At 43.0% G+C, this 24,434-nt stretch overlaps 1 protein-coding gene across 10 annotated transcripts in view; it reads right to left on the bottom strand.

Moving 5' to 3' along the window:
• Window positions 1–24,434, bottom strand: part of OBSCN (obscurin, cytoskeletal calmodulin and titin-interacting RhoGEF) — a 277,846-nt gene that overhangs the window by 136,892 nt on the left and 116,520 nt on the right. For 7 of the 10 annotated variants that reach the window (XM_061585960.1, XM_061585958.1, XM_061585964.1 and 4 more), the window contains 11 exons: window positions 22,960–23,223; window positions 19,279–19,545; window positions 15,614–15,886; window positions 14,576–14,842; window positions 13,470–13,733; window positions 7,773–8,039; window positions 6,066–6,338; window positions 5,144–5,410; window positions 4,026–4,289; window positions 2,331–2,597; window positions 870–1,142 (listed from right to left, as the gene is read on the bottom strand). In XM_061585960.1, the coding sequence (XP_061441944.1) occupies window positions 870–1,142; window positions 2,331–2,597; window positions 4,026–4,289; window positions 5,144–5,410; window positions 6,066–6,338; window positions 7,773–8,039; window positions 13,470–13,733; window positions 14,576–14,842; window positions 15,614–15,886; window positions 19,279–19,545; window positions 22,960–23,223 (2,946 nt within the window). The remainder of the gene's footprint in view (window positions 1–869; window positions 1,143–2,330; window positions 2,598–4,025; window positions 4,290–5,143; window positions 5,411–6,065; window positions 6,339–7,772; window positions 8,040–13,469; window positions 13,734–14,575; window positions 14,843–15,613; window positions 15,887–19,278; window positions 19,546–22,959; window positions 23,224–24,434) is intronic. The other 3 variants (XM_061585965.1, XM_061585962.1, XM_061585957.1) reach the window with 1 other exon arrangement.

Genomic DNA, 24,434 nt, shown 5'->3' on the forward strand with positions numbered 1-24,434 from the left:
CCACTGGCCTGATCCAGCAGGCTCTTCTTATGTTCTTATGTTCCTTGCTATTGGAGTCAGGTATGTGGTTCCAACTTCCGCATCCTGGCCTCACCGTACAGGTGTTCACCATGATGCGCAAACCAGTCCCACTAGGACACTCCCCAGATCCGCACCAGACATTAAGCACTGATGGTTCCCTAGGTAGTGCCCTTTACTAAAATGTCTCAGCCTCCTTACTTTTTTCCCAAATACCTCACCTGCACGAATTCCACGCCAGCCAAAGCAGAACAACCTGAACCGCTCCCAGAAAGCAAATCAAATCAAACCAAGCAGTATGGAGTAGGCGAAACCAAAGGGATTCTGAAATCAGGATCCCCCCACAAAAAATCCTACTCAGCCCCATTGGCAACTAGCAAAGCCCATACTGACAACAGAGGGAGGGCGGGTGCCGCAAGGCAAAAAAGGCAGGTCTTCCAGGAAGGAGCGGTGTTATATACCCGCTGTTCCCTGCCTCATAATTGGCCCTAAAATTACCACATAAACCCCTTTGCTTTCTTAGCGAACCTTCCCGAGGCTTCTATTAATTATGGGTGGCGGCAAACACGCCCCCTCAAAGCGGGAATGCCATTCTCCCAGTTCTTTCAGGAGTACTGATCTGTTTTCATAATTGTAATATCTTTCTCAGCAACACAGAGCCTAACTTGTGGAAGTGAGACTTTGTCTTGCAGTATATTATAGTAGCAACTAGATTGAGATAGACAGATGGACAGACGGACAGACACACACACACACACACACATATTTCAAATAGTATGGTTCAAAATATAACATAGTTGGCTCTGTTAGCAGTAGTAAACAACAACACTCCTGAGATGTTGCTGAATTACCTTTCACTTTCAGCTGTGCCGTGGAGGTGTATGGTCCAACCCGGAAGGTGATCATGCCTGAATCTTGCTGGGTAACCTTCCTCAGTCTCAGTGTGTGGACCCTGCCTTTTTCAACTGAGATCTCGTTCATCTCGTTGCTCTGCAGAGAAACATCCTGCAGCTTCCACTCCACGTCCCTCGCATTGTCGTGGGAGACCTTGCACTCAAAGGTCACATCTTCTTCCTCAAAGACCTCAGCATTCTTCAGCTCCCTAACGATGGTGATGTCTAGTTCTGCAAGTGACACAGTGTTCATGAGACATTGGAGATGGGGTGCGGAATGAGGGAACAAAAGTCTTATAGTGTGACCCACAGTTTGAGGCAGCCAGTGCTTTGCTCTCTGTAACTGTTTTATGGGTCACATCCACACCATACTTTTAAAGCACTATGATGCATCTTTAACAATTATGGAGCATCCTGGGAACTGTCACTTGTTAAGGGTGCTGTCCTCACAGAGCTACAAGTCCCAGCAACCTCAACAAACTAGAGTTTGCAGAATTCTCCATGACTGTTAAAGTGATACAATAGTGCTTACCATGTTTGGGTGGATGCAATCTCACAAGCCCGGACACGCATATTCCACAATTCCAGAAGGATCACAGAATTTGGTATCAGGCACAGAACACAGGATCTGGAGAACTTCATCTTCTGCTTCTAAAAAGGGGGTTTAGTCCTTAAGGATGCTAAGGGGGTTTGAACCTGTAAGGGCATTACTTGAGGTAATCTCTTAAATTACAGGAAAACTGAAAAAGATTCCAAGGATTCCAGGGAAATTGCTAAAGGGTTCCTTGGTTGTCTACTTTTAGAATTCCCTTAAATCACCTTATTAATATCTTTGAGCAAATTGCATTATTTCTTTGTTTTCCCTTTTGTTGTTTGGGTTTTAATGGAATAACACTTGATTTTTTAAAAAATCAATACAGAATTCCATCCCACTCTCCTGGATATTACAGTTTAACAATAATCTGGCATAAAGATGTCTGCTATCTTCAGGTCACCTGCCAGGTCTCAGCCGCAGGGCATGTGAAGTCCCACTAATGAGGAGAAGAAGGCCTCTGAGCGTGCTCAGAGGAGCAGGCACCCAGACACATTCCTTGGCCATTTTTGCAAGCATGTTTTCCAACATTAAACCTCATACAAATTGTTTCAGAAGAACTGACAAGCATTTTCTCGTATCATCGTATTACTGATTAAAAGACTGTCAATTGACTGACTCTCTAAGAATTGATGCATTGCTTCTTTTTCTTAGAAAATTAAATTGGAATGCGCCATTGCCCACAGAGCCAGGCCTGCATTCATTCTCTCATAAAATGGCCTTGCATTTTGAGCAGTGGATATTTGGTACAGAATAAGAAAGCCGCTGGGCCAAGGACTAGATTAGCAGATTATCGCATTGACCGCTGCAAGAAGGTTTCCTCTTACCCTTCACTGTTAGTGCTGCTGATGTGGTTTGATCCCCAGTGATGCAGGAATACTCTCCGCTGTCTTTGGGCTCCAGGTTGTGAATAAGCAGCTCATGGTTGGCACCGTCCTGCCTGATTTCATATTTGGGACTAGAATGAAGCACCGCACCATCTTTCTTCCACTCCACCGGGGCCTTCACCACCGTTACCTCACAGCGGAACCTGGCTGTCCCACCTTCTTCCGCCTTCTCATTCTTCAGCCGTTGCTTGAATTCAGGCTTGAGGGCTGTGAAGTCAATAAGAGCAGATGGAGACAAAAGTTGGCCACCACATTCAGATACAAGAAGGAGAGGGTGCAACCACGGAGGAGCCTTCATGCTGCAAAACAAACTGCTGGGCAATAATCCAAGAGGCCAAGAGACCATCACTGGCCACATTGGAGATGTAACTGGTCAGAGCCGTAGCTTGACTCTTCTTCCCACAGGCTGTTTTTATGCTCAGAATCTCCAAAACCCAAGATTCTCTCTGTTTGTATCTTCCCCTGAACCCACAGGAAAGTAGCTGCAGGATTCAATTTCAATGGGATCACAGTCCAAAGAGAAAGGGTTAAGCATGCAAACACACATACACACACACAGATTGCTTCAAATACAAAGCACCCCATTACTACATTTTTGTGCAAATGGACAAAATATCTGGAGACCAGTCAGAGGTCTCCAGTGCCATGTGTCCTTTGGCTACTAATTGAAATTGGGGAGCCATACTTGCAACACCTGGTTCTTCTTTTTGAAATGTCAAATATCCTGCTCTTTGGAACAGAAAAGCCTTTGGAAAAACCAAAATCATCTCTCAAATTTCTATTTACTGAATTTGAAACCTCTCAAATGCAAATTTTGGTGTAATGTAATAAAAATTCTCAAAACACTTCTGGGATATGGGATGTACCCTAAAAACACTTCCTACAGTCATATCATTTTCACTGAAGTTGTGTACCTAGTATACACACCTTGATAGGAAATTTGGTGAAAATCTATTGAAGAAATGTTGAAGCTACAATTTATATATGATAAGCCTAACACGTTATTTATCATGAGAAGCAACAAACTTGCAATAGCAGAGATGAGCTAAATCTGAAGAACCTTGGAAGTTTCAGATCTAGTTCAAACACCATCAAATTTGAAATGAAATGTTCCCTTAAAGTTTCACATTCCAATATTTTGAAACCAACACGATTTCAACTTTCAAAAATGTCAGTACTAAATATCCTCAATCTTTATGGTTTTGCTACTGTGAAAATAAAACCTGCTAAAAGTATCAAAGAAAAGTATAAATTGCCAGAAACTGGTTTTATAGTATTAATTTTACTTATCAAACAGGCTAGGTTCATCACACACCTGCGCACATGACTTGAAGACTGCAACATCAAAGTAACAGATATCATGGCTGAACAAGCCATGCCACATGGAACACCACCTGCACTATCATGTCTCCCAAAGTGCTCTCCAACACAATGCTGATCAGTAGTTCAAACACTCATCTGCCAATCATCAAGCGTAATCAATCAATTGCCCAGAAATCAAGTGATAAGTACTCATGTGTGAACCAGCCCAAAGAATGAAGTTCACCATCATAAATTTCTGCATCCCTTATTTATATGCATACACTGTTCACCTATCAATGCATTCACTGGCTGGCTCCATTTCACACATTTTACCGTTAACTGTTAAGACAGCCGTGCTTGTCTGGTCCCCACAGACACAGGTGTAGCGTCCAGCATCCTGAATGTCTAAATCATGGATCACCAACTCTGTGACTGTCTCTTCCTGTCTTATTCGGTACTTGTTGCTTTGCGTTAGTTTCTTTCCTTCCTTCATCCACTCCGCTGGAGCGGCCTTGGTGAGCTCACAGCGTAGGGTAGTTGTTCCATTTTCAGTGGCTCCTACATCCTTTAGTTCCGTTTTGAACTGTGGTGGAAGGGCTGCAGAACACAAGATAAGTGTATCAAGACCCAACATTGGCAGCTGGATGATGTGACAGGATGGAAGTGTGGGTCAACATAAAACAGAGTGGGCAATTGGTACAAAGTTCGGGTCCAGTGCCTGTTTATTTTTCATGGAAAGACCTCAATTGGCTTCATCAGGCATTGGCATATGGCCTTGAAAGAGAGACAGCACATTGAAATGATAAAAGGAGATAACCACATGCACTCTTTCAACAAACTAGGCAGGGACATTGATGCAAGGTACTGAAAAGCGATGGACCATGGAGACAAGAAAATGGAAAGATCAAGAACAGGAACACATTTAGGAAGTTGTGTAATGCATTTCAGGAACACCTTGTGGTGGAACGATGCAGCTCAAGTTCAAAAGTTCGGACTAAAACCCAGAGTGGGTTCCCTGCCCCATTGACATTGGAGCTACTAAGTCTCCACCGCCACAGCATAAACAAATCTTCATCCACAAATCTAAGCGACTAAGGTAGGATGTCGAAGAGAGGGGAGGCTTCTCATATACCCTGGTCCACAACCAGACACAATGGCTTGGCAGAAATAGATGCATTATCATGTTTACTTTCATCACCCTCATTATCTTTATATAACACCCTCATTTGCCTTAACTTTTATTCATATACTATAAAGCTTATGGCTGTCAAGTTCTTAGCCACACAGGGCTCTGATATCCTGAACATTCACAGTGAGGAAGAGTAACTAGTATTTTTTAAAAAACAACAACACACAATTGGGACTTTAAAATGACAGACAATTAGGAAGGAAGATTTACAGGGTCATGACAGTAAAGAAAATGGAAACCTTTGGCTTAATAAAACCCTTACCTTCAACAGAGATGGTTGCTGTGGTCTTCTGGTTTCCAATGTCACAGGTGTATTTGCCAGAGTCCTCTGGTTTCAAATTATAAATCTTAAGGGTATGTATTGTTCCTTCCTGTGTCATTTCATACTTGGAGCTTGGAGAAATCACTTGGGTACCCTTCTTCCATGTGGCCGGGACATTGGGCTGGGAGACCTCACATTTCAGGATGGCTGTGCTGTCCTCTTCTGCCTCTTTGTTGGCCAGCTCCTCTTTAAATGTGGGAAGCGGGGCTGAAAACACAAGATATGGAGATTCTTTTTTTAAAGGGACTGGCAGAAAATATGGTCCAGTTCCATCATGGCACCTCAAGCCATAAGTTCCAGACCTCCTGTGATAACTGAGTTTAGCAAATGTAGTTAATTTTTTCTTAGGTTGTTTCATTTAAATCTGTTACACAAGAAATATTTTCAGTCTTGTGTAATCACAGTGCTTTTTAGAATAATATAAATGGAATCAATCCTTCTCCCAATTCTTTTACTATTACTGACCTGTTCCTTTTTCATAATTGTATTTATTTTAGTAATATAGAGCCTAACTTGTGGAAGTGAGACTTTCTGACTGCAATATATTACACTAGTGACTAGAAGCCAATTGTGCTAAAAAAAAAAGACAGACAGACAGACAGATTTTAAATCGGTATGGAAGGTTCAAAATATAACATAGTTGGCTTCCTTAGCAGTTTTAGTTTGTTGCTCAATTTAATCTTGCAAATTTGGAATTCAATTAAATAAAACAGACTAAGAAAATCTGTTACACAAGAAATATTTTCAGGCTTGCATGATCACAGTGCTTGTTAGAATAAAATTAATGGACTCTTCTGAATTCTTTTAGTAGTACTGATCTGTTTCTTTTTCATAATTGTAATATTTTTCTTAGTAGCACTACCTTTCACTTTCAGCTGTGCCGTGGAGGTGTATGGTCCAACCCGGAAGGTGATCGTGCCTGAATCTTGCTGGGTAACCTTCCTCAGTCTCAGTGTGTGGACCCTGCCTTTTTCGACGGAGATCTCGTTCATCTCGTTGCTCTGCAGAGAAACATCCTGCAGCTTCCACTCCACGTCCCTCGCATTGTCGTGGGAGACCTTGCACTCAAAGGTCACATCTTCTTCCTCAAAGACCTCAGCATTCTTCAGCTCCCTAACGATGGTGATGTCTAGTTCTGCAAGTGACACAGTGTCCATGAGACATTGGAGATGGGGTGGGGAATGAGGGAACAAAAGTCTTATAGTGTGACCCACAAGTTGAGGCAGCCAGTGCTTTGCTCTCTGTAACTGTTTTATGGGTCACATCCACACCATACTTTTAAAGCACTATGATGCATCTCTAATAATCATGGAGCATCCTGGGAACTGTCACTTGTTAAGGGTGCTGACCTCACAGAGCTACAAGTCCCAGCAGCCTCAACAAACTAGAGTTCGCAGGATTCTCCATGACTGTTAAAGTGATACAATAGTGCTTACCATGTATGGGTGGATGCAATCTCACAAGCCCGGACATGCATATTCTACAATTCCAGAAGGATCACAGAATTTGGTATCAGGCACAGAACACAGAATCTGGAGAACTTCATCTTCTGCTTCTAAAAAAGGTTTCTAGTCCTTAAGACTGCTAAGGGGGCTTGAACCTGTAGGGGCATTACTTGAGCTAATCTCTTAAATTACAGGAAAACTGAAAAGGATTCCAAGTGGTCAGTGTGTGGAACATAAGTGCCATCACTGCTCCTTGCCCCTCTCCATGAGTACCTAATTCTAACATTTAATGTAATGTTCTTACATTTATATCCTGAATTTCTTCCGCCATGGAGTTAAAGGCATCAAGCACTATGCAAAAATCAGTGGGGGAGGGGGGATACCTGGAGGAGATTATCCCGCCACTCCCAAAATCACTTTCTTGCTTACACTGAAATGCTCTGCCACTCTCCACCCACTGCTAAAAGGTTCTTTGATTGTTTAGAATTGCCTTAAATCACATTGTTAATATCTTTTAGTAAATTGCATTATTTCTTTGTTATTTCCACTTCTGTTGTTGGGTTTAATGGAATAACACTTTGGATTTTTTTAAAAGCCAGTACAGAATTCCATCCCACCCTCTTGGATATTACAATTTAACATGTATCTGGCATAGAGACCTTTGCTGTCTTCATGCAACAGAACGCTTTGTCCTGCACAGTTCGTTCAATGCCCCAGGGCATGTGAAGTCTCACTAATGAGGAGAAGAAGGCCTCTGAGCGTGCTCAGAGGAGCAGGCACCCAGACACATTCCTTGGCCATTTTTGCAAGCATGTTTTCCAACATTAAACCTCATACAAATTGTTTCAGAAGAACTGACAAGCATTCTCTCGCATCATCGTATTACTGATTAAAAGACTGTCAATTGACTGACTCTCTAAGAATTGATGCATTGCTTCTTTTTCTTAGAAAATTAAATTGGAATGCGCCATTGCCCACAGAGCCAGGCCTGCATTCATTCTCTCATAAAATGGCCTTGCATTTTGAGCAGTGGATATTTGGTACAGAATAAGAAAGCCGCTGGGCCAAGAAGGACTAGATTAGCAGATTATCGCATTGACCGCTGCAAGAAGGTTTCCTCTTACCCTTCACTGTTAGTGCTGCTGATGTGGTTTGATCCCCAGTGATGCAGGAATACTCTCCGCTGTCTTTGGGCTCCAGGTTGTGAATAAGCAGCTCATGGTTGGCACCGTCCTGCCTGATTTCATATTTGGGACCAGAATGAAGCGCCACACCATCTTTCTTCCACTCCACCGGGGCCTTCACCACCGTTACCTCACAGCGGAACCTGGCTGTCCCACCTTCTTCTGCCTTCTCGTTCCTCAGCCGTTGCTTGAATTCAGGCTTGAGGGCTGTGAAGTCAATAAGAGTAGATGGAGACAAAATGTTGGCCACCACGTTCAGATACAAGAGAGGGTGCAACTCAATAGAAGCCTTCATGCTGCAAAACAAACTGCTGGGCAATAATCCAAGAGGCCAAGAGACCATCACTGGCCACAGTGGAGATGTAACTGGTCAGAGCGGTGGGTCTCTTGATCATTTTTTTCCCCATGACACAACTGCAGGTGTAAGGTAATTTCATCAAGGCAGTAGCTTAACTCTTCTTTTCACAGGTGTTTTTTTGCTTAGAATCTCCAAAACCCAAGACATTCTGTTTGCATCTTCCCCTGAACCCATGGGAAAGTAGCTGCAGGGTTCAGTTTCGATGGGATCACAGTCCAAAGAGAAAGGGTTAAGCATGCACACACACATACACACACACAGATTGCTTCAAATACAAAGCACCCCATTACTACATTTTTCTACAAAATATCTGGAGACCAGTCAGAGGTCTCCAGTGCCATGTGTCCTTTGGCTACTAATTGAAATTGGGGAGCCATACTTGCAACACCTGGTTCTTCTTTTTGAAATGTCAAATATCCTGCTCTTTGGAACAGAAAAGCCTTTGGAAAAACCAAAATCATCTCTCAAATTTGAAACCTCTCAAATGCAAATTTTGGTGACATGTATTAAAAATTCTCCCAACATTTCAGGGATATGGGATGTACCCTAAAAACACTTCCTACAGTCATATCATTTTCACTGAAGTTGTATCCCTTGTATACACAGCTTGATAAGAAATCTGGTGAAAATCTATTCAAGATATGTTGACGCTACAATTTATAAATGATAAGCCTAACATGTTATTTATAATGAGAAGCAACAAACTTGCAATAGCAGAGATGAGCTAAATCTGAAGAACCTTGGAAGTTTCAGATCTAGTTCAAACACCATCAAATTTGAAATGAAGTTTTTCCTTCAAGTTTCACATTCCAGTATTTTGAAAGCTGCCATTTGTTAACAACTTACACAGTTTCAACTTTCAAAAATGTCAATACTAAATATCCTCAATCTTTATGGTTTTGCTACTGTGAAAATAAAACCTGCTAAAAGTATCAAAGAAAAGTATAAATTGCCAGAAACTGGTTTTATAGTATTAATTTTACTTATCAAAAAGGCTAGGTTCATCACACACCTGCGCACATGACTTGAAGACTGCAACATCTAAGTAACAGATTTCATGGTTGAACAAGATCCAGTGCCTGCAAGGGAAGAGGACCATCACCGCCCAGGGAGGGAGAGCCATCTGCCTGCTTTGCTGCTGCTGCTTGGTCAACATCTCTGCTCTCTCCTTCTTGGGCTCCTGCTCTGCACGTGGGCACCTTGCAGGACCAGGCCTCAGGTACTCAGCCAGCTGTGCCTAATACTGTTCCATCTGTCCCTTCTTTGGAGGGGATATATAAGCCGGCTGGCTGAGGGGGCTTGGGAGACCCATTGCCTGCTGTCCATCGCTTTTGGGCCCCTATTACATCAGCTACTACGGACTGCCGGTTGCTGAAGCCCCTCGGATGCTGCTGTGCTGTCTGAATGTATGAGTGGGTTGTATGAGTGAGTGTGTGATTGTGTGTATATGCCATGAGTTTTATTATTTATTTTATTTTTATCATGTGCCTGGGCGAGAGGACAGTGTTGTGGGAGGGTGGACCAAAGGGGGCCCCTATTAGTGTAGTGACGGGTAATGGGAGGTATGGCGCTGTGAGTAGGACATGCCAGTTAAGGGGAACTCGCCCCAGACAACTGGTGGCTGTGACGTGTTCCGGTCCTCCCCACACCCACAGGATTATTGGTAGTTCTATCAGCCAACTCTCGGATCTCCAGTTGCTGCTTCTTAATGCCAGATCGGTAAATAATAAAGCTTCCCTCATCCATGATTTAATTGTGGATGAGGCGGCCGATCTGGCATGTATTACCGAGACCTGGGTGAGCGATCTGGGAGGTATTAATCTCTCCCAGTTGTACCCACCTGGGTATTCGGTTCAGCATCTGGGTAGATCCGAGGGTCGGGGAGGGGGAATCGCTGTGGTCTATAGAAGTTCCATCCCTCTTGTTAGGCACCCTATCCAGGTGGCTAATGGTCTAGAGTGTCTACACATAACGTTGGGTCAGCGAGACAGACTGGGAATACTGTTGGTGTACCGTCCACCCTGCTGCCCAACAGCCTCCCTAACTGAGCTGACAGAGGTGGTCTCGGATCTATTGTTGCATTCCCCCAAACTTTTGGTATTGGGGGATCTCAACATTCATGCTGAGGCCGCTTTATCTGGAGCAGCTCAGGACTTCATGACCTCCATGACAGCCATGGGGCTGTCTCAATTTGCTACTGGCCCTACGCATGTGTCGGGGCACACTCTGGACTTGATTTTTGCCTCTGGATTAGGGGATGGTGATCTGAGAGTGAGGAATTTTACATCTATTCCTTTGTCATGGTCAGATCACCGCCTATTAAGGTTTAGACTCACATTGTCTTCTCCCCTCTGCAAGGGTGGAGGACCAATTAAGATGGTCCGTCCCCGGAGACTAATGAATCCTGAGGGTATTGGGGGATCTCAACATTCATGCTGAGGCCGCTTTATCTGGAGCAGCTCAGGACTTCATGACCTCCATGACAGCCATGGGGCTGTCTCAATTTGCTACTGGCCCTACGCATGTGTCGGGGCACACTCTGGACTTGATTTTTGCCTCTGGATTAGGGGATGGTGATCTGAGAGTGAGGAATTTTACATCTATTCCTTTGTCATGGTCAGATCACCGCCTATTAAGGTTTAGACTCACATTGTCTTCTCCCCTCTGCAAGGGTAGAGGACCAATTAAGATGGTCCGTCCCCGGAGACTAATGAATCCTGAGGGTTTTCTGATGGCTCTAGGGAATTTTCCGGCTGATAGAATTGACGGTCCTGTCGAAACCCTGGCCACGCTGTGGAATACAGAAATGGCCCGGGCAGTTGACACGATCGCCCCGGTGCGCCCTCTCCATTGCAGAGCTCAATTGGCTCCCTGGTTTACCCCGGAGCTAAGAGTGATGAAGCAAGAAAGGAGACGGCTTGAGTGCAAATGGAGGCGAACTCCCGACGGCTGTAATCATGCACTTGTGAGGGTCTCTACCAAACTCTATGTGAAGGCAGTGAGAGCAGCAAAGAAGCAATACTTTGCTGTCTCTATTCAGTCATCTCTTAACCGCCCAGCGGAACTTTATAAAGTTGTCCGGGAACTTTTACACTCTGGTCCCCAAGACGCAATAACACCATCAATTGCCCGCTGTAATGAGTTTGCGCGACACTTTCGTGATAAGATCATGAACATCCGCCGGGACCTTGACTCTATTATTGTAGCAGTTGATCCTAATGAGGTGTCCAGAGCACAGTCTTGTCCTGTTTTACTGGATGAGTTTCAGTTGGTACAGCTCGAGGATGTGGACAAGGTGCTTGGACAGGTGCGGGCGACCACTTCTGCTCTGGATCCTTGCCCCTCATGGCTAATAAAAGCTAGCAGGAATGGAACAGCCGGCTGGGCCAAGGAGGTGATTAATGCCTCTTTACGAGAGGGAGTGGTCCCATCCTGCCTGAAACAGGCGGTGGTGAGACCGCTCCTAAAAAAACCCTCCTTGGACCCTGATAATTTTGACAACTATAGGCCGGTAGCAAATGTTCCATTCCTGGGCAAGGTCCTAGAGCGTGTGGTCGCTCGCCAACTCCAGGCTCTCTTGGATGAAACTGATTATCTGGACCCATTTCAATCGGGCTTTCGGCTGGGGTTTGGTACAGAAACGGCCTTGGTCGCCCTGTATGATGACCTCTGTCGAGAGAAAGACAGAGGGAGTGTAACTCTGTTGGTTCTCCTTGATCTCTCAGCGGCGTTTGATACCATCGACCATGGTATCCTTCTGGAGCGACTTACAGATTTAGGAGTGGGAGGCACTGCTTGGCGGTGGCTCTGCTCCTATCTCGGGAATCGTCTCCAGAAGGTGATGCTGGGGGAACATTACTCGAGTCCCTGGGTACTCCAATATGGAGTCCCGCAGGGTTCAGTTCTGTCCCCCATGCTTTTCAATATCTATATGAAGCCGCTGGGTGAGGTCATCAGGAGTTTTGGAGTGCGTTTCCAGCAATATGCTGATGATACGCAGCTCTACTACTCCTTTTCATCTTCGTCAGGTGAGGCTGTTGATGTACTAGACCGCTGCCTGGCCGCGATAATGGGCTGGATGAGAGCTAATAAACTGAAACTCAATCCTAACAAGACTGAGACGCTGTTGGTGGGAGGGCCCTCTGCCCAGATGGTTGACGTTCGACCTGCCCTAGATGGGGTTACACTCCCCCTAAAGGAGCAGGTACGTAGTTTGGGGGTCTTATTAGATCCGCTCCTGTCACTTGAGGCTCAGGTAGCCTCGGTGGCACGGAATGCATTCTACCAGCTTCGGCTGGTAGCCCAACTACGACCCTATCTGGACAGGGAGAATCTCGCCTCAGTTATCCATGCTATGGTAACCTCTAGATTGGACTACTGTAATGCACTCTACGTGGGGCTACCTGTGAAGACGGTTCGGAAACTTCAGCTAGTGCGAAATGCTGCGGCCAGAGTTCTCACTGGGACAAAGAAATTTGACCATATAACACCTGTCCTGGCGCAGCTGCACTGGCTACCGATATGTTTCCGGGCCAGATTCAAAGTGTTGGTTCTTACCTATAAAGCCCTAAACGGCATCGGACCGCAATACCTGGTGGAACGCCTCTCTCGCTATGTACCTACCCGTTCACTACGCTCGACGTCGAAGGCCCTTCTCCGGGTCCCAACTGATAAAGAGGCCCGGAGATCAACAACTAGATCTAGGGCCTTCTCGGTGGTGGCCCCCGAACTATGGAATGCCCTCCCAGACGAGATACGCCTGGCGCCTTCTTTGTTATCTTTTCGGCGCCAGGTAAAAACCTACCTTTTCGCCCAGGCTTTTTAAACATTTTAAATTTAATTTTAAACCTAATATGGATTTTAATTTATAAACTCATGGCAATTCTATTTCGGATTTTTATCATGTTATATTTTTCACACTTGCTCATATTTTAATTGTGATTTTATTTGTTGTACACCACCCTGAGAGCTTTCTGCTATAGGGCGGTCTAGAAATGTAATAAAATAAAATAAAATAAATAAATAAATGGAACACCACCTGCACTATCATGTCTCCCAAAGTGCTCTCCAACACAATGCTGATCAGTAGTTCAAACACTCATCTGCCAATCATCAAGCGTAATCAATCAATTGCCCAGAAATCAAGTGATAAGTACTCATGTGTGAACCAGCCCAAAGAATGAAGTTCACCATCATAAATTTCTGCATCCCTTATTTATATGCCTACACTGTTCACCTATCAATGCATTCACTGGCTGGCTCCATTTCACACATTTTACCGTTAACTGTTAAGACAGCCGTGCTTGTCTGGTCCCCACAGACACAGGTGTAGCGTCCAGCATCCTGAATGTCTAAATCATGGATCACCAACTCTGTGACTGTCTCTTCCTGTCTTATTCGGTACTTGTTACTTTGCGTTAGTTTCTTTCCTTCCTTCATCCACTCTGCTGGAGCGGCCTTGGTGAGCTCACAGCGTAGCGTAGTTGTTCCATTTTCAGTGGCTCCTACATCCTTTAGTTCCGTTTTGAACTGTGGTGGAAGGGCTGCAGAACACAAGATAAGTGTATCAAGACCCAACATTGGCAGCTGGATGATGTGACAGGATGGAAGTGTGGGTCAACATAAAACAGAGTGGGCAATTGGTACAAAGTTCGGGTCCAGTGCCTGTTTATTTTTCATGGAAAGACCTCAATTGGCTTCATCGGGCACTGGCATATGGCCTTGAAAGAGAGACAGCACATTGGAATGATAAAAGTTGATGACCACATGCACTCTTTCACCAAATTTAGACATGGTCATTGATGCAAGCTACCGAAATGCGATGCAACATGGAGACAAGACAATGGAAAGATCAAGAACAGGAACATATTTAGGAAGTTGTGTAGTGCATTTAAGGAACAACTAGTGATGGAATGATGGAGTTCAGGTTCAAAAGTTCGGACTAAAACCCAGTGTGGATTCCCAGCCCCGTTGACATTAGAGCCACTAAGTCTCCACCGCCACAGCATAAACAAATCTTCATCCACAGATCTAAGCGACTGAGGTAGGATGTCGAAGAGAGGGGAGGCTTCTCATATACCCTGGTCCACAACCAGACACAATGGCTTGGCAGAAATAGATGCATTTTCATGTTTACTTTCATCACCCTCATTATCTTTACATAAGACCCCCATGTACCTTATCTTTTATTCATACCCTATAAAGCTTATGGCTGTTGAGTTCTTAGCCACACAGGGCTCTGACATCCTGAACATTCACAGTGAGGAAGAGTAACTAGTATTTTTTAAAAAAATAGGGCTTTAGAATGAAAGACAATTGAAGAGGAAGATTTAAAGGGTCATGACAGTAAAGAAAATGGAAACCTTTGGCTTAATAGAACCCTTACCTTCAACAGAGATGGTTGCTGTGGTCTTCTGGTTTCCAATGTCACAGGTGTATTTGCCAGAGTCCTCTGGTTTCAAATTATAAATCTTAAGGGTATGTATTATTCCTTCCTGTGTCATTTCATACTTGGAGCTTGGAGAAATCACTTGGGTACCCTTCTTCCATGTGGCCGGGACATTGGGCTGGGAGACCTCACATTTCAGGATGGCTGTGCTGTCCTCTTCTGCCTCTTTGTTGGCCAGCTCCTCTTTAAATGTGGGAAGCGGGGCTGAAAATACAAAATATGGAGGTATTTTTTAAAAGGGACTGGCAGAAAATATGATAAAGTTGCATCACGGCACCTCAAGCAAGTAAGGTTGAGACCTCCTGTGATAACTGAGTTGAGCTAATGTAGCATTTAGTTAATTTTTTTCTTAGTTTGTTTCATTTAAACCTGTTACACAAGAAATAATTTCAGTCTTGCCTCATCACGATGCTTCTTAGAATAAAAAAAAAGAATCTCCCAATTCTTTCAGTAGTACTGATCTGTTTCTTTTTCATAATTGTATTTTTTTTAGTAATATAGAGGCTAACTTGTGGGAGTGGGACTGACCATCTTCCATCTGGAAACCGATGTCCCCATTGTGGGAGGCTGTGTGGATCCAGAATTGGCCTCTATAGTCACTTATGGACCCACTGTTAAAGACCTTATCATGGAACAGAATCTTACTCAGCCGCGAGTGATCACCAATAAATGAAAATGAAGACAGACAGATTTCAAATCTGTATGGAAGGTTCAAAATATAAAATAGTTGGCTTCCTTAGCAATTTTAGTTTTAGTTTAAGTTTGTTGCTTAATTTAATATAATTTAATTTTGGAAATTTGGAATTCAGTTAATTTTCTTTAGTTTGTTTTGTTTAAGCCTGTTACACAAGAAATATTTTCAGGCTTGCATGATCACAGTGCTTGCTAGAATAAAATTAATGGACTTCTGAATTCTTTTAGTAGTACTGATCTGTTTCTTTTTCATAATTGTAATATTTTTCTTAGTAGCACTACCTTTCACTTTCAGCTGTGCCGTGGAGGTGTATGGTCCAACCCGGAAGGTGATGGTGCCTGAATCTTGCTGGGTAACCTTCCTCAGTCTCAGTGTGTGGACCCTGCCTTTTTCGACGGAGATCTCGTTCATCTCGTTGCTCTGCAGAGAAACGTCCTGCAGCTTCCACTCCACGTCCCTCGCATTGTCATGGGAGACCTTGCACTCAAAGGTCACATCTTCTTCCTCAAAGACCTCAGCATTCTTCAGCTCCCTAACGATGGTGATGTCTAGTTCTGCAAGTGACACAGTGTTCATGAGACATTGGAGATGGGGGACTTCCGGGAAGGGTGACTTCGCTTGTGCCTGCTTTTGGGACGGGCTCCCGCCTCAAAAGAAGCTTATTCAGATATAAATCAGTCAGAACATTTTTTTTTTGACTGATGAAATTTCTCCCGGGCAGGGAGAAACGTAGAGATCAACCTCAAAGCCTGTTTTTGTTGGGAGGACTGGATTTCATTAATTTATGAGATAAGGTCCAGCCAACAATGCCGGACGGACTTCCTAACAAGCTCTATCTGCTTAAGCGATACGTTTATCTTTTCTTCAAAGAGAGAACGGACTAACAGGCAAGCACCCTTCTTTCTATTATTTTTTTTACTTGGTTTAAATTGTTGCAGCAAAAGGAGATTTGTCAGATTGATCGGCTTTGGACAACTTCTGGGTGAGATATAGCTCTTCTCTGTTATTCACGAAATTAACAGCTTATCTCTGTTTCTGTCGCAAAAAGCTGTCCTGGAAGTGCATTCTAAAGATAATAAACAGAAGAGGGATTTCTATTCCTGATTTCTATTCCGAGGAATATTATATTGTCTGGGACTATTCTCTTTTTGGTCTATTTTATTTTGACGAATCTGCTTCTTCACGACGCCACTAACTGTTTTGATGCTGGGAACTAAATTTATTTTGCATTCTTGAACATAGAGAGATAAGGCAGGTTGCTCTGTTTATACTGTGATGTCATCAAGCCTGGAATATTAACCCAATTGTTGCTGAAATAAGAAGTGGTTCTTCTTTATTTTTGTTTTGCTTTGTTTTCGTGGTTTTAAAAATGGCAATCAAGAAAGTGGCTGAGAATCTGGAAGTAATTATGTTTCAGAAAATAATGGATGAGATTGAGATAACGAAACAAACCCTGCGACAGGGTAGTAAGGAGCTGAAAATTGAACTGAGCAAAATGACGCAGGAGTTTAAAGAAATAGGGGACCCTGTGAGAGAGGAGAATGAGATCAGAGATGAGAAAAGAAAAAATAAAGGGAAGATACAAGCCCTGGAGATTGGAACAAATGTGGAATTGGAAAAAGATCTGGAGTTTATGGATTTTAGAAATAAAATCTACTGTTTGGAATTTAACATTATCTCTGAAGAAATTAATGAAGATATTAGAGATAAAGTTATCAATGGCTTGGATAATCTTCTGGACTGGAATGATGTGATGGAGCTTGATATAGAGAAAATCTATGGAATTAACTGCAGTCATGTGACAATGGAAAAACTCTTAAGAGATGAGCCAGTGCATTTTCTAAAAAAGAAGAACACAGATATGAATTTACAACAATGTTTCAGCAACTTATTCAGAATGGATGGCAAGAAAATATTTGGGATAGAGGAAATTCCCATCAGACTCTTATTATATGACTATGGCTACAACAGCAAGATTATTATGGAATACTGATAATGGAAGATTGGACACTGAAATTACTGGACTTAACAGGACTATTGAAGATGGAAGATGGAACTAATAGGGATAATGGAATAATGGCTATTGAAATTATTGGACCTAACAGATTCTGATGAGATGGATTAATCGAAATGTTTATTTGGACTATGATTATGACAATAAGATTATTATAATTATTAACGAGATGGATTAATTGACATGTTTATTTGGAGAAAAATTGATAGATATATTTCTTAAAGAATTGAAACCTCTCTTTGACTTTTTGTGGAAAGAATAAAGTAATGTTTATGAGATTTGATGATTAATTAAGATAACTACTGGAGGAAAGTGATTTTATAATATGATTTAAGAGACAGGATTGTTATATATTGTAGACCTATAACTGATTTGATATGTGACAAATGGGAAGTCAACATTTTATTTTTTTTTGTTTAATCATTTTTGTTTTGTTTTGTTTTTTGTCTTTGAATGTTTTATGATTTTGTTTTCTATGTTTTATGAAAATTTGAATAAAAATTATTGTAAAAAAAAAAAAGAGACATTGGAGATGGGGTGCGGAATGAGGGAACAAAAGTCTTATAGTGTGACCCACAAGTTGAGGCAGCCAGTGCTTTGCTCTCTGTAACTGTTTTATGGGTCACATCCACACCATACTTTTAAAGCACTATGATGCATCTCTAATAATCATGGAGCATCCTGGGAACTGTCACTTGTTAAGGGTGCTGACCTCACAGAGCTACAAGTCCCAGCAGCCTCAACAAACTAGAGTTCGCAGGATTCTCCATGACTGTTAAAGTGATACAATAGTGCTTACCATGTATGGGTGGATGCAATCTCACAAGCCCGGACATGCATATTCTACAATTCCAGAAGGATCACAGAATTTGGTATCAGGCACAGAACACAGAATCTGGAGAACTTCATCTTCTGCTTCTAAAAAAGGTTTCTAGTCCTTAAGACTGCTAAGGGGGCTTGAACCTGTAGGGGCATTACTTGAGCTAATCTCTTAAATTACAGGAAAACTGAAAAGGATTCCAAGTGGTCAGTGTGTGGAACATAAGTGATATCACTGCTCCTTGCCCCTCTCCATGAGTACCTAATTCTAACATTTAATGTAATGTTCTTACATTTATATCCTGAATTTCTTCCGCCATGGAGTTAAAGGCATCAAGCACTATGCAAAAATCAGTGGGGGAGGGGGGATACCTGGAGGAGATTATCCCGCCACTCCCAAAATCACTTTCTTGCTTACACTGAAATGCTCTGCCACTCTCCACCCACTGCTAAAAGGTTCTTTGATTGTTTAGAATTGCCTTAAATCACATTGTTAATATCTTTTAGTAAATTGCATTATTTCTTTGTTATTTCCCCTTCTGTTGTTGGGTTTAATGGAATAACACTTTGGATTTTTTTAAAAGCCAGTACAGAATTCCATCCCACCCTCTTGGATATTACAATTTAACATGTATCTGGCATAGAGACCTTTGCTGTCTTCATGCAACAGAACGCTTTGTCCTGCACAGTTCGTTCAATGCCCCAGGGCATGTGAAGTCTCACTAATGAGGAGAAGAAGGCCTCTGAGCGTGCTCAGAGGAGCAGGCACCCAGACACATTCCTTGGCCATTTTTGCAAGCATGTTTTCCAACATTAAACCTCATACAAATTGTTTCAGAAGAACTGACAAGCATTCTCTCACATCATCGTATTACTGATTAAAAGACTGTCAATTGACTGACTCTCTAAGAATTGATGCATTGCTTCTTTTTCTTAGAAAATTAAATTGGAATGCGCCATTGCCCACAGAGCCAGGCCTGCATTCATTCTCTCATAAAATGGCCTTGCATTTTGAGCAGTGGATATTTGGTACAGAATAAGAAAGCTGCTGGGCCAAGAAGGACTAGATTAGCAGATTATCGCATTGACCGCTGCAAGAAGGTTTCCTCTTACCCTTCACTGTTAGTGCTGCTGATGTGGTTTGATCCCCAGTGATGCAGGAATACTCTCCGCTGTCTTTGGGCTCCAGGTTGTGAATAAGCAGCTCATGGTTGGCACCGTCCTGCCTGATTTCATATTTGGGACCAGAATGAAGCGCCACACCATCTTTCTTCCACTCCACCGGGGCCTTCACCACCGTTACCTCACAGCGGAACCTGGCTGTCCCACCTTCTTCCGCCTTCTCATTCTTCAGCCGTTGCTTGAATTCAGGCTTGAGGGCTGTGAAGTCAATAAGAGCAGATGGAGACAAAAGTTGGCCACCACATTCAGATACAAGAAGGAGAGGGTGCAACCACGGAGGAGCCTTCATGCTGCAAAACAAACTGCTGGGCAATAATCCAAGAGGCCATCACTGGCCACAGCGGAGAAAAGCATCATTCACAACATTAGAGAGTTTACTGCAACATGAGGAATGTTTAGTATTAACCATACAGTGAGGGAGAAGAGATGTATTCTAGTCTTCTGGTGTTTCTTTCCGTACGTGTTTGCTTTTGTCAGGAAGGCAGGTTGCCTTTGAGAGAGTTATGCTTAGCTTGCATCAACGTTGGGAGGGGGAAAAGTGTTTTTAAATGTTTCATACTGCAAACACGGGCATTCACTTCTGAGGATTACAAATGACTATGGCCCAGGCAAAGAAAATAAGCTATATTTGCTGGATAATAGGGAATACCTCCCTTCCCTGAGGTATTTTACTGCAGGTGCTCACAACTGTTTTGCCTTAATATTTTGGCTCATCATTCAGTTTCTCAGCAGAAACACCCAGGTCTCAGCTCTGAACCTAACCCATCTCTTACAGCTAACCTTTCCTTATCCTTTGCATCTTTTAGGGGAAGGAATTCATAGCTCAGTGGCAGAGCATCTGTTTTGCATGCAGAAGGTGGCAGGTTCAATCAATATTTACTGAATTTGAAACCTCTGAAATGCAGATTTTGGTGACATGTATTAAAAATTCTCCCAACATTTCTGGGAGATGTACTCTAAAATCACTTCCTAGAGTCATATTCACTGGTTGTATACCTAGTATACACACCTTGATAGGATTTGGTGAAAATCTATTGAAAAAATGTTGACGCTGCAATTTATAAATGATAAGCCTAACACGTTATTTATAATGAGAAGCAACAAACTTGCAATAGCAGAGATGAGCTAAATCTGAAGAACCTTGGGAGTTTCAGATCTAGTTCAAACACCATCAAATTTGAAGTGAAATGTTCCCTTAAAGTTTCACATTCCAATATTTTGAAAGCTGCCATTCATTAACAACCGACACAATTTCAACTTTCAAAAATGTCAATACAAAATATCCTCAATCTTTATGGTTTTGCTACTGTGAAAATAAAACCTGCTAAAAGTATCAAAGAAAAGTATAAATTGCCAGAAACTGGTCTTATAGTATTAATTTTACTTATTAAACAGGCTAGGTTCATCACACACCTGCGCACATGACTTGAAGACTGCAACATCTAAGTAACAGATTTCATGGGTGAACAAGCCGTGCCACATGGAACACCACTGGTTGCACTATCATGAGATTGCAGAGAAGCTAAATGAATTCTTTGCATCTGTCTTCACAGTGGAAGATATAGGGCAGATCCCTGAACCTGAACTAACATTTGCAGGAAGGGATTCTGAGGAACTAAGACAAATAGTGGTAACGAGAGAGGAAGTTCTAAGCTTAATGGACAATATAAAAACTGACAAATCACCGGGCCCGGATGGCATCCACCCGAGAGTTCTCAAAGAACTCAAAGGTGAAATTGCTGATCTGCTAACTAAAATATGTAACTTGTCCCTCGGGTCCTCCTCCGTGCCTGAGGACTGGAAAGTGGCAAATGTAACGCCAATCTTCAAAAAGGGATCCAGAGGGGATCCCGGAAATTACAGGCCAGTTAGCTTAACTTCTGTCCCTGGAAAACTGGTAGAAAGTATGATTAAAGCTAGATTAACTAAGCACATAGAAGAACAAGCCTTGCTGAAGCAGAGCCAGCATGGCTTCTGCAAGGGAAAGTCCTGTCTCAGTAACCTATTAGAATTCTTTGAGAGTGTCAACAAGCATATAGATAGAGGTGATCCAGTGGACATAGTGTACTTAGACTTTCAAAAAGCGTTTGACAAGGTACCTCACCAAAGGCTTCTGAGGAAGCTTAGCAGTCATGGAATAAGAGGAGAGGTCCTCTTGTGGATAAGGAATTGGTTAAGAAGCAGAAAGCAGAGAGTAGGAATAAACGGACAGTTCTCCCAATGGAGGGCTGTAGAAAGTGGAGTCCCTCAAGGATCGGTATTGGGACCTGTACTTTTCAACTTGTTCATTAATGACCTAGAATTAGGAGTGAGCAGTGAAGTGGCCAAGTTTGCTGACGATACTAAATTGTTCAGGGTTGTTAAAACAAAAAGGGATTGCGAAGAGCTCCAAAAAGACCTCTCCAAACTGAGTGAATGGGCGGAAAAATGGCAAATGCAATTCAATATAAACAAGTGTAAAATTATGCATATTGGAGCAAAAAATCTGAATTTCACATATACGCTCATGGGGTCTGAACTGGCGGTGACCGACCAGGAGAGAGACCTCGGGGTTGTAGTGGACAGCACGATGAAAATGTCGACCCAGTGTGCGGCAGCTGTGAAAAAGGCAAATTCCATGCTAGCGATCATTAGGAAAGGTATTGAAAATAAAACAGCCGATATCATAATGCCGTTGTATAAATCTATGGTGCGGCCGCATTTGGAATACTGTGTACAGTTCTGGTCGCCTCATCTCAAAAAGGATATTATAGAGTTGGAAAAGGTTCAGAAGAGGGCAACCAGAATGATCAAGGGGATGGAGCGACTCCCTTAAGAGGAAAGGTTGCAGCATTTGGGGCTTTTTAGTTTAGAGAAAAGGCGGGTCAGAGGAGACATGATAGAAGTGTATAAAATTATGCATGGCATGGAGAAAGTGGATAGAGAAAACTTCTTCTCCCTCTCTCATAATACTAGAACTCGTGGACATTCAAAGAAGCTGAATGTTGGAAGATTCAGGACAGACAAAAGGAAGTACTTCTTTACTCAGCGCATAGTTAAACTATGGAATTTGCTCCCACAAGATGCAGTAATGGCCACCAGCTTGGATGGCTTTAAAAGAAGATTAGACAAATTCATGGAGGACAGGGCTATCAATGGCTACTAGCCATGGTGGCTGTGCTCTGCCACCCTAGTCAGAGGCAGCATGCTTCTGAAAACCAGTTGGTGGAAGCCTCAGGAGGGTAGAGTGTTCTTGCACTCGGGTCCTGCTTGCGGGCTTCCCCCAGGCACCTGGTTGGCCACTGTGAGAACAGGATGCTGGACTAGATGGGCCACTGGCCTGATCCAGCAGGCTCTTCTTATGTTCTTATGTCTCCCAAAGTGCTCTCCAACACAATGCTGATCAGTAGTTCAAACACTCATCTGCCAATCATCAAACGTAATCAATCAATTGCCCAGAAATCAAGTGATAAGTACTCATGTGTGAACCAGCCCAAAGGATGAAGTTCAAATATTTATTTTTCAGTCCTACCACCATAATAAATTTCTGCATCCCTTATTTATATGCCTACAGTATTTGCCTATCAATGCATTCACTGGCTGGCTCCATTTCACACATTTCACACATTTTACCGTTAACTGTTAAGACAGACGTTGTTTTCTGGTCCCCACAGACACAGGTGTAGTGTCCAGCATCCTGAATGTCTAAATCATGGATCACCAACTCTGTGACTGTCTCTTCCTCTCTTATTCGGTACTTGTTGCTTTGACCTAGTTTCTTTCCTTCCTTCATCCACTCCACTGGAGCGGCCTTGGTGAGCTCACAGCGTAGCGTAGTTGTTCCATTTTCAGTGGCCCCTACATCCTTTAGTTCCGTTTTGAACTGTGGTGGAAGGGCTGCAGAACACAAGATAAGTGTATCAAGACCCAACATTGGCAGCTGGATGATGTGACAGGATGGAAGTGTGGGTCAACATAAAACAGAGTGGGCAATTGGTACAAAGTCTGGGTCTAGTGCCTGCTGAATTTTAATGGAAAGACCTCCACTGGCTTCATCGGGCATTGGCATATGGCCTTGAAAGAGAGACAGCACACTGGAATGGATAAAAGGGGATAACCACATGCACTCTTTCAATAAACTAGACACGGACATTGATGCAAGCTACCGAAACACGATGAAACATGGAAACGACAACAGAAAGACCAGAACAAGAACACATTTAGGAAGTTGTGTAATGCATTTCAGGAACAACTTGTGGTGGAATGATGGAGTTCAGGTTGAAAGGTGTGCAGACTATAAAGCAAGGAAAGACTAATCCCACAGCACCTGCCGAGTATGATTTTACCATGGACTGTTTAGGAAGCTACCGGTCCCCACAGTCGCAAGTGTATTCTCCAACCCTATTCAGATCTACATCAAAGATAAAGAGCTCAACAAGTGGGCCTTCCTGCTTAATGAAGCGCATGCTGTCACTTGGCCTCAAAAGGATATGCCCCTTCCTCCATTCCACCAAACCATCACGGCTTTGTCAACTCACGCTGCAGAGTGAATGTTTCACTTTCTGCAACTTCCTGACTGTAGAGCTCTTGCTTGAAAAAGGCAGCCAAGGCTGGAGGAGTGTGATGCAGAATGTAAATGTGGAGTGACAGGAGAGTGGGGGAAATATTGAGATGAGGCGTCAAGGAAAAGCAGGACGAAAGAAGCAAATCGGAGGAGACAATAAAGGAGGAAGGAAGTTCAGAAATAGCAGAGAAACCATGAGAAAAGGTACCTTGATGGAGCTGTGGACCTAAAAGAGAAATCTTTTAAAAGGATTAAACAAATTCATGGGGAATAGGTCCGACAGCTATTAGAAATAACAAGTGGGATCTGCAACAAAATGTTGCAGTGTAGCGTGCTGCTCGTCAGGACAGTAGTCACTCCATTAGATTTCTCTGATACACACACACACTCCACTTTTCAATTTTCTCCCATAGTCACCCAGCCAGCATTCTGTGGCCACTAAGCATAGTCAGCAATCATTGGGCTGTTTTTAGTGTGTGTGCAAGGTGGGGGGGAGGTTCCCTCCCACGTCTTTATACTTCTGCAAAACTTGGGTTTCCCCAAA

Source organism: Rhineura floridana, chromosome 10, assembly GCF_030035675.1.
Source record: "Rhineura floridana isolate rRhiFlo1 chromosome 10, rRhiFlo1.hap2, whole genome shotgun sequence".
Taxonomy (NCBI): domain Eukaryota; kingdom Metazoa; phylum Chordata; class Lepidosauria; order Squamata; family Rhineuridae; genus Rhineura; species Rhineura floridana.